Source organism: Cibotium barometz, chromosome 55, assembly GCF_041138505.1.
Source record: "Cibotium barometz isolate CiBa-2024 chromosome 55, ASM4113850v1, whole genome shotgun sequence".
NCBI classification, from domain to species: Eukaryota; Viridiplantae; Streptophyta; class Polypodiopsida; order Cyatheales; family Cibotiaceae; genus Cibotium; species Cibotium barometz.
In genome coordinates this window covers 27,663,032-27,674,955 of record NC_141100.1, presented here as the reverse complement: position 1 = coordinate 27,674,955, position 11,924 = coordinate 27,663,032, and the positions used below count along the sequence as shown (strand labels likewise).

General features: G+C 37.5%; 1 protein-coding gene across 1 annotated transcript; it reads right to left on the bottom strand.

Annotated features, from left to right (window-relative positions):
- Window positions 1–5,555: 5,555 nt before the first annotated feature.
- On the bottom strand, window positions 5,556–11,549 carry LOC147607568 (purple acid phosphatase 2-like). Its single transcript, XM_086790540.1, has 9 exons — window positions 11,486–11,549; window positions 11,236–11,413; window positions 8,442–8,642; window positions 7,690–7,801; window positions 7,077–7,300; window positions 6,866–7,004; window positions 6,553–6,773; window positions 6,030–6,151; window positions 5,556–5,889 (listed from the first exon to the last, which is right to left on the bottom strand). The coding sequence occupies exons 2-9, from the start codon at window positions 11,407–11,409 to the stop codon at window positions 5,718–5,720; spliced, it is 1,365 nt and encodes a 454-aa protein (XP_086646666.1). The 5' UTR covers window positions 11,410–11,413; window positions 11,486–11,549; the 3' UTR covers window positions 5,556–5,717.
- Window positions 11,550–11,924: the final 375 nt, after the last annotated feature.

Genomic DNA, 11,924 nt, shown 5'->3' with positions numbered 1-11,924 from the left:
ATTGATATGTGTGTAATGTGGATTGACGTGAATGGATGTATGGATGATGTGGATTGATGTGTGGATAATGTGGATTGATGTGGATGGATGTATGGATGATGTGGATTGACGTGTGGATTGATGTGGATGGATGTATGGAAGATGTGGATGGATGTGTGGATAATGTGGATTGATGTGGATGGATGTATGGATGATGTGGATTGGTGTGGATGGATGTATGGATGATGTGTGGATGATGCGATTGGATGTGATTTAATGTGGGAATGATGTGATGTGATAGGGATCGATGAAGAAAAAAAAAATTGTGGGAAGATGAGAAAAGATGGGGACTAATGTGAAAGGATGTGGAGTGATGAGAAAAAATGGAAATATTGCTGAAACTGTATTTGTATGTGAAATTTGTTTTTAAATGATTGTTTTATGTCAAGAATGCTGGGGAAGCATTTTGATCGTCTTGTGAATGAGGTCATGGAGACCTATCTGTTAAAGTTGCAATTGCTGTGACGGAGAGTCAACGAAGGACGTCTCGCGTAGCAAGGTCGGCCGAGGTCTTACCAACCTCGGTTTGATTTAAATGGTGAGCGTCCGGTACAGTGGATGAGGGACCAAGAAAGCGGCCTATGAGTAAAGCGCTAGGTGACCTACGAAGGATCCTAGAGGGTGTTAACCATACGATACTCGGGCTCTGGGTCACCGAAGATACCCACACACGTACGTCGGGGAAGATATTGGAACAAGGAGTAAGAGTTGTTTTCTGAATTCGGGCATCGATCTTGGTTGGTTGACCTTGCTGGTCCTCAACGGATGAGTCCATAGCTCTTTTATATAGATCCGTTGGTTGATCTTGCTAAACTTCAATGGAGATCACATTTTGATATGTGGATATATTGGCAGTTACTATGAGCTAGGAACTATCGAAAAGAGACCCTTGAGTGAACAGGTGTGGTGAGCGTTCTGGTTGCCAATGATGCCATAGGTACACCGATGAAGGAATGATTGGAAATAAGGATTCAATTGGAGATTTTGAGGATTGTGATCAGTGACACAATGGTTTCATTAAATGATTGTTTTAAAGATAGCTGATGCTGAGAAAAAGGCAATTTCATATTGGGTGTGTAAGTGGTGTGACTAGTTTTAAGTTTGCATGAAAATCCGGCTAGGGGGCCTGGGAACTCTTTTCCCTGGTACCCGGGACAAAACCTAACCAAATTCTTAATTGGATCCTATCACTACAGTGGTTGGGCGGTTGGCTAACCCACGGGACTGGATGGGGTTAGGCTGGACTGATGGATCCCTAAATTGAGACTCAATTCTGTTCTGGTTCGATAGATGAAGTAAATCCCGGACAAAAAATGTTCTATGGAAAAGAATCAACGGCTGTGCCTCTCAATGAGGAAAAAAGCGTTGGTCTCTACGATCCAAGTACAATCTTTTCCCTGATCTAACTATGGGACTTACGGGTTCGGTCAGATCAGTTCAGGTAGTCAAGGCTTTTGACTATGTTAGAGAAAAGTTATCTTGGAGGAATCGCCTGTGCTTTCCGGGCAAGGGAAGTTTTTTCGAGTTCAGTTTTGGAAGAACCGATGGATAAGTCTCTTGTCCGGATATCCGTGGGTGGGCGAGGCCCCGAGTGTGGGACCCTGCCCCACGCAAGAAGTCCTACTTCCGCTACTAGCACCCTTGAATTCGTTGCGTAGTGGGGAGAGGGACCTCACAGCTGGTATATCAGAGCGAATTGGCTAATGAGGATCAACCGAGAAGCCAAAAATGTCAAAAATTTATGAAGAAGCAGTAAAAGGTTATAAACTGTGTGAAAAAATTCATACGAATTGATATTCAAAGTGAAATTCATAAATTGGTAATTGGGTCTTCAGATGGAAGTACTGCAATTGTATGGAATCCTTGACTTGCTTGAGGCCTAGACATGATGGTATTTACCTTATAGTTCCAAGGACCGTGACTACCCGTATATACCGAGGGTATAACTGTACCTCTTTACTGCGCTGGCAGTATATACGAGTAAATCTAAGACTTGAACTTATAAGCATTAATACTATCCAGATGATGAATTCGAATGTGGTTGATATGATTTTAAATTCTGTGGTTGAGAACTGATGAGCTGATTTGGATTCTGATTGAGAAATGAAGATTCCTGAATTTTGGTTAAAATGTAATAAACTAAGCAAAACCACAATGAGGATGAATGGGACGAGTCCCTGTGATGATGTTCGTAGCTCGAATGACGTTAATGACTTCAGCAAATCATAATGAGATTAGTGGATTGTGCTGGCAGATTGCTGCTATTAACATTTGACCCAGTGAATCAAGTTAAGGGATGTCAAATTAAAAATTTGTATAATTGAAAATTTCCATGAAGGATTGTTCAGATAGAAAATTCGGTCTAATGGACCATTATTGTGATAAGGATTTGAATGATACGATCTGAGTGAATTATTATCTGATGATGAGTTTTATATAAGGGATCTTTATCCCAGGATTCTGTTGGGTTCACCAGACTATAAGGAACCCCAGAATCAGTTGGATCTTAAGGAAAAGAGTTCTCCTCTAATTTTGCGAGATGAGGACATCTCGCATTTTTTAAGTGGGGTAGGATGTAAGATTCCTCCCTCCGGCTTTTTGAGGTGTGCAGGTGTAAAAACCTCCCCTTTTGATCTTATAATTATTCTCCTCTCTGAAATAAAAGAAAGATCCAGTTTTACCATGTTTTGGCCTAGAGAGAGAAAATGTCTAGAGGGATGTAATTCAAAATTGAGATATTTTTGGATATAAAAATTCTCCTAGTGTCTAAAATGGTTTCCCCTGAAACAGATATTCAAAAAGAAATTTCCAATGTGCAATTGGAATAAATTGAAATCAGGTAAAAAGGACCTTAAGCCTAAGGGTCCAGATTTTTTGAAATTTTTGAATTAAGGTTCCTATGGACCAATTAGATTAATCCAAATGTAGGGAGGAGATAAATTGAAGAATAAAAGGAAATCAACCCAAAAATGAGTAAATACTCACATAAGATGATGCATTTTTGACACCTCAGTGTGGGGGATTCCTCTCATGAAGGAGGCGCCTATTTCATATGTGTGGCTGAGTTTTAAACTCACGAATAATGAGATATTTTCATCTCTCCTCTCTCCTGCTTCAACTAGATCCAAAAAGTAGCTAAACTGACCTAAAAATGGTCAAAAATTGACCAAACTGATCTGGAAAATTCTAGAATCAGTTTGCTTGGTTAGAGGCTCACTTTTTCCTGTAAATGAAGCCTCCCCCTTTGTAAATGGTTAATAGTGTTTTATGCACTGTTACTCTACTCCTCCCCAGAGCCAAAAACAGTGAATTTATTGATAATTCATTAGTTTTTGATCATTTCCTCTTCAAAAGAATTGGTGGCCACTCTTGTTGCAAACAAGAGTAGATCCCTCAAACCATCAAGCCAAAGGAAAGCACACAAAAATTCATGTAAGCTAGAAATCCTACTTTTTCTTTATTCCATTTAATGGTTTTCTAATTTTTATTTTCCATAAAATGAAAAATGATGCTATGCCTTGTTGGAAAGGCTTTCCCCCTCTCTTCATTCTTGAATTTAGCCTTTCTTTATCCTAGACGTGTAATCAAATTGTTAGAATTAAACTTTTCATATTGTTTCTCTTTAAAAAGTGGAATTTGATTAGAATGCTTTAAACCATTTGGGATAATTTCTAAGTAACTTGAGAATGGAAAAAAAGTGGAATTCTCTTTAAAAAGTGGAATTTGATTAGTTTAGAATGCTTTAAACCATTTGGGATAATTTCTATCCCCACCGCTTGTGTATTCTAAAAGTGTTATTTTTATTCTATGCATAGAAAAATGCATTTTGGAAATATTTTTATAATAAAAGTGTTATTTTCACTAGAATTAGTTTCTATGCATAGAAAGATGTATATTGGGAATATTTTGATTATAAAAGTGTTACTTTCATCAAAATTGATTTTTATGCATAAATAGATGCATAAAGAATTTTTTCATAAAAGCGTTATTCTCATCAATTTTGATTTTATGCATAGAAAGATGCATAAAGAAGGTTATTTTTATTTCAAAAGAGTTATTCTCATCAATTTTGATTTTATGCATAGAAAGATGCATAAAGAAGTTTATTTTTATTTCAAAAGAGTAATTCCCATCAATTTTGATTTTATGCATAGAAAGATGCATAAAGAAATTTATTTTTATTTCCAAAGAGCAAATAATTGACCACACAACCATCTAATTGGACCTCCAAATTAACACTTTCAATGCTAAAATGTTACCATAAAAAACTCAATTTTTCTTGCATAGGCAAAATCATTCATTTTTCATGCTAAACCCACACTAATGGAGGGTATAAATAGACCATATTTCCTTACTGTATTACATCATGCTAACACATAGACTCTTGCAAATTATCAAAATCAAGCATCATTCTAACAGATCATGTTTGCAAATTGTCAAAATCAAGTTCAACTTTTACACAGTGAAAAACCAACTAATTTTTCACACGGTGAGAAACATAGAATTTTCACATCACATACTAGCTTGATTTTTAATATCTAACCTTGCTTCTTAACATATAATCAGCTAGTCATTCTATTCATTAAAAACTCAAAAAATATCAATGTGAAAAACTCATATAGTTTTTCACAACTATGAAAATCATAACTTCGTTTTTCACGTAAAGAAAAAAATAATCAAAGCTCTCTTTAGTCTTATCCAATTACAATATGAGTACACATCATGCTTTATCAACGTGAAAATCTATGCTTTTCATGACCGCACCCCGTGAAAATCTATTGCTAACACTTATGAAGAGTATCCTTTGCTTCTCCACCATTACCTAAAATAAAAAAAACATCTACAAGCCATGCATAACATCATTACTTCATGATTTTTCCTTACAACATATAGAATATCACAATAGATACCCGTTGATTGCATTTATTGCTAGATTTACCATACAACCCATTAATTCACAATTTCCACATGCAAGCTTATAGAAGGCATTTTTCACCATCCTATTTTATTATTAAAACCATGATGCTCTAGTTCCCTATGTAGCAAGAAGAGACTCCATGCACTTATTAAGTTCAAAGGAAGCCTATGTCTGGTGTGTAGTTAGTTCAAAACTAATTTTGTTACCTCTTTGTAGCACAACAAAGGCCTTCCTTTAAGAGAGAATCTAGTGGCCATTGTACTAGAGCTTGTAAGTTCAACTCTAAAATTTGGGTTTTTAATGTCCCCCCCAAACCCATATTTTTCCAAAAAGGATAGTAGAATGGGTCATACATGCATTGATGCGGTAAGAATGCCTGGCAAAGCAATGCATAGATTTAGGAAGCTTTGGTAAAGCTATATAGACAAGCCAATTTACTTATTATTGCTACAAGGAATGTGTGACTTGTGCCAACATTACCAAATTGTTTAATTATTGAGTAATATTCATGATTGGCCTTAGGCCTAAGATCCTCCATAGTTACAATTTTTTCACCGCCCCATAGGGGTTTTGTTCTTCCCTTAGGTGATGCCGTCGAGGGAGCACCTAGTGCGGGTTTAGTAATATTTTTAAAATATAAATGAGATTTAATGATAATTGTATGGTTCTTTTTTCCTTGAGTAGATCAGCCTCCTGTGGAGTCCCTATACTGGGTTGTGCACCTCGAACTATTTTATATAGCTTGCATTGTAGAGCAATTTCAAGAGCTCCAGTATCGATTGTAGAGCCAGTAAGAATCTGCCACCACAGCTTCACCATCCTCATTGCGCTGCCAATAGTAGTAAGCGTGCGTCTTGTTTTTTATATCAAGCATGGCATGGCCAAAGCTGGCCTCTCGAAATGCAGAGTAGGCTGGTTGGGGCTCTGTAAACCTACAAGTCAGATTCAAACACGCATACGCTTGAACTAGTGTGTGACCTTGTATAGGTTAGAATTAAGTCGCTAATTAGATGACTTGTATTATAATGATAATCATTGTCAGCTTCTTCCTTGAAGGTGATATTAAACTTACTGTGGAGCAAGGCCCTCTCTATTTCCACCATCACCAACGATTATGTAAACAGGTGCAGAATTGTTGCGCACAGGCACACAGTCCCCGTTCACAATGTTGTAGGCTATGTTGGAAATCCGATACTGCAAAAACGAACCCCCCAAGTAGAGGAAGTAAACAAATGTCAAGAAAATGTATAACAAATGCCGGTGTGGGTGGGTGTGTGTTTGTGTGTGTGTGTGTGTATGTTTATACCTCTCTCCCTACTACTCCTTCTATTTGTGTGTCTCTCTCTCCTTATATAACAAAATATTTCAAAGTTATTTTAGATAATAATGACAAAAAATGCTAGAAAAAGTGGTATATGATTGTACATAGCTTTTAAAAAATCCTTCACTTTTATCACCACCAACAAAAAAAGTTGAAAAAAAATAAGGATTAAGTGGAGAGGGAGCATGCAAGGTAGATTTCCTAGATTAGCTAAGACCACATTTAATAATTAAATCACATGGAGGTAGACCTGCCAATTAATATTGATACTCACCGTCCTTTCATATGAATGTACATGGCCAGCAAAAACAATGTCAACCTTAGCATTTGTTAGCCATATTTCAAACTGTACTCTCATGGTTTCGCCTTCCATATAATGAAATCCATTGCTGTTGTACCATGGTACATGCACTAGAACAATCAGCCAAGGAGTCTTTGTTCGGTCTACACTAGCTAGTTCTTGCTGCAACCATCTATATTGTGGAGTGGCTATACCTGCAGACAATAAGTGTCAAGCCATTAATATGAGCTAAACCATAATTAATATAGTCTATGGACATTAAAAGAAGAAAAGAATCGAGGCATACCAAATGCTGAAAAGGATGAAAGAACAATAATGTGGGCTGAAGCTCTCCTCACAGAGTACCAGAGAGGTGATGTACTATTAGAGGCACCATAGGGGACATGGTAACGGTTCAAGTAAGGCTTGAATGGCTTTATTTCACCCTACACAGATCACAACTATTCGTTATGTAATACATACATACTAATGCTAAAAAAGAAGAGATGCTAACTCACCAACTCTGGGGCTAAATCAATCTCATGGTCTCCTACTGTCCAGATCCAAGGTTGGTAGGCTGTGCTTGGCTCCAAAAATCGGCCCCACGTGTCCCATCGTCTGTTATCATGATCAGGATAAGCATCAGCATAGGATAGATCTCCTACATATAAAAGCGCCTGCCCCTTTCCTTGCACATAATGTTGGAATGTTCGATTGGAATCATATGTCTGACCCAAATCCCCTGCAAAAACCATCAAAACCCAATTATTGAAGCATGGGTTGATTAAAATGTAATTAAATTCAAATGGCAATCTTATGCTCATCAACTTCTAACCTTCAATGCACGTTTTTTTTTAATAAGACCCATGGATGAGCATAGCTACCCACAAAAAAAAACATATCATCTCTCTATGCATGTGTGTGTGCCTACATGGGTGTGTGTGTGTGTGCGTGACTATGAAAAATCTCGTGCATGCACATGTGTGTGAGAAAATGCTCACGCGTGTCTGTATGTGTGTGTGTGTGCACATGCAGCATGTACGTGTATGTGTGTGTGTGTTGGTGTTCATCGTTCACTTCGTACTTAAGGGTTTACTCAGCCAAAGGCTAGTAAAACAACAAACTACATACCAATAATCCCAAAACTGTAAGTGGCATCAGGATCAATATTGGGGGGAGTCCAAAACCAAAACTCTCGAGCTGAATCTCCTTCACCCAGTTTGTAATAATATTTGGTATCATACTGCATGAAGTATGATAATATTTTTTTAAATTAAAATAATTAATTGTACGTAACCTTAAAATTACTACACACACACAAAGGTGTGTACATATATCTATGTGTGTGTGTGTGTGTGTGTGTGTGCATATACATACATACATACATACATACATACATATATATATATGTATGTATGTATGTATGTATGTATGTATGTATGTATATGTTTATGTATATGTATGTGTATGTGTGTGTATGTATGTATATGTATATGCATATGCATATGTGTATGTATATGTATATGTATATATATATGTACGTATGTACGTACATATATATATACATATGTTTATGTATATGTATGTGTATGTATATGTATATGTATATATATATGTACGTATGTACGTACACGTGTACGTATGTATGCATGCATGCATGTATGTATGTATGTATGTATGTATGTATATGTGTATATATATATGTATATGCATATGCATATGCATATGCATATGTATATGTATATGTATATGTATATGTATACAATATATATATATATATATTGTGTGTGTGTGTGTGTGTGTACTCTGTGTGTGTGTGTGTGTGTGTGTAAATATAGAGTTATAATTAGATCTTGAGTTCTAAGAGGTGTGTAGATACATACCTCAAGGTTTTTTATTGTACAATGGTGAATAAACCCTGATGTATAGTTGTAAAACGTGTATTGTGAGACCACTCCTTTTGCACTATAAGCATAGCTTCCCTTTTTGAGACCATATTGCACCATCTGAGATCCAGGTTCTGAAGGTGTAATCCATGATATAATGATTGCCCTTCCATCAAGGTCTCCTTGTGTTATGTGAACCTGCAGTATAAGCTACCTTGTGTTATGTGAGAATATACAGTACAAGTTTCCCTAAAAATTAAATAAATGAGTGAAAAGGCATCTTATAGGCATTCTGAGGCATTGTGATGTGTAAAGGATGGATGTTACATGATGATGAAACCACATACATGTAGAGACTATATGGTTTAGCACACTTACTCTCCCTCGATTTGTTTCTAAATGGAAACATGGATGTCTTGCTAGAACTTACCTCTTCACATTTACTTGTGTCTATGTTGACAACCTATATCCTTTCTACTATACCACATGGTCCTATGTCGCATGTGTTATCCCTATTTATTAGTGTATGTATCATTAACAATTACTTCTAGGACCTTGTAGTACAATAGAAAAGAGATAGGTTGTCAACATAGATTTTGGCTGTCACTATCTCATAGTTGAGGCTACTTTGTCAGATTGGCGTTTTGGCGAAATGTCACATGCATTATCCTCATTTGTTAGTGCATGTGTCATTCTAGGCTACAACCAACTCTAATCCAACAAAGCAACCTCAACTATGATATTGTGTGGCAGCCAAAATGATGTCTCAAAAGAGGCATGTTGAGCAGGTATGTTATCCTATTGTATCATTCTAACCACCATCTTACTCTTCATGAGGAAACTTAATGTAATCAAACATGACTCACATAACACATGAGAAACAATGTGCACCAATACTTGTAAGTCTTGTGTGAATCAAATCACAAGCAAATGGAAGGGAATTGGAAGAGCTATAAGAGGATTTTTTTTACTCCACTCTCACAAAGAAGCTGAAAGGAAATGCAAAAAGCTAAAAGAAAAAGAAGAGTGGGGGAAAAAGATTTATTTATTGGAAAACAATCAATCTTCAAGATTACCAAGAGATTTCTTTCCCACAAGGAGTTTTTTTGTTTTTAGGGTTTTTTTACAATGATATTCTGTCTCTCACACACACACACACCCTTTTTCACCCACCCTTTCGTGGAATGGGCAAGAGAGGCGAGGTTGATTCGAATTTGCATCCCGGTGGGTAGAACTTCTAGCTCTACTATTAGGCTATTTTCCCCACCCCTTGGCTCTACCTATTACCCTTACCCCTTAGGGGTTACTTTTTGGCTGTTGTCCCTTATCACTTGGCTCTACCACTAGCCTATTGCACTCACCCCTTAGGGGTTATTTTTTGGCTATCATATGTTTGGTGTCTTTTACGATGTGTCATTTTGGAGTTCTTGCTTTACAATTATGGGCAATTATCGTCAAAGCTTATTATTTGATTGTGGCTTTCATGTGTTTTAAGGCCGATCTTTACAACTACTTGATCATCTTTACAACTTGATCATGGTTTTGTACATTTCATCATGATGAAAGTGTTTTTTGAGATGCTTGATTAGATCGAAGGAAATCCTATATAGGACGGTGTTTTGTGATTTATGTGGTCGAAGTGTGGTCTGATGATTGCTTTTCTGCAACTTCTAAGCATGGTAGAAGTATTCTATGGCAGGTAGCTATTCAAGGCACATGTCACACTGAGATGTTATAAAGATATGTTTACTAAGTTCTCTAATTTTTTATACATTCTTCTAGCTGATGTGTCAAAATTTTGTAAGTTCTTCATTTTTTTAGCATTCTTCTAGCTGAGGTGTAATATTTTCACTAACTCTTCAATTTTGTGACTTTCAAGTTGCTGATGTGTTTTTGTTTAATTTATGTAATTTTCTTTTAGTTTTTCTTTGTTGATGTGTCAAGAGCTTGTGTTAAAATGAGGTAGGCTCGTCAAAAATAAAGTTAACTATTTTAATGGTGTAGTTTTAAAGTCCCATGACCTCAAACCATGACGGCTTGATCATCTCTATTGTTTAGCTGCATGAAAGAGAGAGAGAGAGAGAGAGAGAGAGAGAGAGAGAGAGAGAGAGAAATAATGCATTATCTAGACAATGAGTGGTGATAGAGGCAACCCCTAAAGCTATCAATTTATCTTCCTCGTGGTGGAAGTTTTTTTTATGGCTTTGACACATGTTGTCATTGAGATGTTGCCATTCTTTTAAAATTATGTTTGTTGATGTGCCAATTTCTCATATGTTCTCCATTTTATTTTATTTTTGCTGATGTGAAATTTTGTAAGTTTTCCATTTTTTCAACTTTCTTTTAGAGATGAGGCATTTTTTTGTTAGCTCTTAATTTCTTTGACATTCTAGTTGGTGATGTGTCTGTTTAATGTGTAATTTTACTTTAGCTTCTCTTTGTTAATGTGTGAAGAGCTTAATAATGAGGCAGGTTCTTAAAAATATAGAAGTGGTCTACTACCTTTAATCCTGCACAGAAGTGTGATTCACAGGTGGCCATATAGGTACGCCACTAGAAGAGGGCAGTTAAGGATGGCCTCGGAGCGGCTGCCATGGAGTCCTCGAGGGGGGAACCGAACCATAATCAACAGATGAAAAGAAGCACAAGCCTGTTGCAAATCAATTTCTAATCCATACTACCTTGACAAGGCCTAACACAGAGAATTACCTGAGCGCCAGGGTTCTAAGCATGTTAAGAAGAGCGAAGTTTATTGAAATTACTGGTTTTAAGAAAGGATCCAACTTCTTGCCTGTTGAGGGGCATTGTAGCCGTTGGGAGGTTTGAAGGCATGACTGTCCAAGGGCATGTCCATGGTTGGTGCTAGCTTGCGCCTGTAGGGGCTTGTCACGCCACCCTCACAAAGTGCGATAACGCCACATAGCAGCAGCAGCAGCACGGCCACCAACACAAGTAAAGGCCTCATAGCCCTGCAAGAGAAAAAACGACAGCATTAGAACTTGCATGGGAGAGGGTTGCACGGTGTGAAAGGAGGCTCTTACCTTCAAATCCTCGATGGAAGGGATGCTGAGTGAGAGAGTGTGTGTATGTGTGAGAGTGAGAGAGAGAGAGTGATAGAGCTTGCATGGCACTGAGTCTATACAAGACAGGCCTCGCCTTTATGTACCGGTTGTGGGCTATGTATGTACATCTCTGTGCATGCACCTCACGTGCTTGTGAGCTATGTATGTACATCTGTGCGTGCACCTCACGTGAGAGTTTCTCACCGCCGAGACGACTTGGTCGCATGGTGTTGTGGTCGTTTTCACACTGTTTCACGAATCCACACGTGAAAAAGTCCCGCTTAGGTATGTATTTCAACATCCCGGGCCCGGGCGCAGTACCTTACAGCAACATAGTCAAGAGGATATCATAGTCATCACCAATGGAGGGCGTTGACAATCTTTGCCTTTTGCTTTTGCATGGAATTGTGTAAAGTTT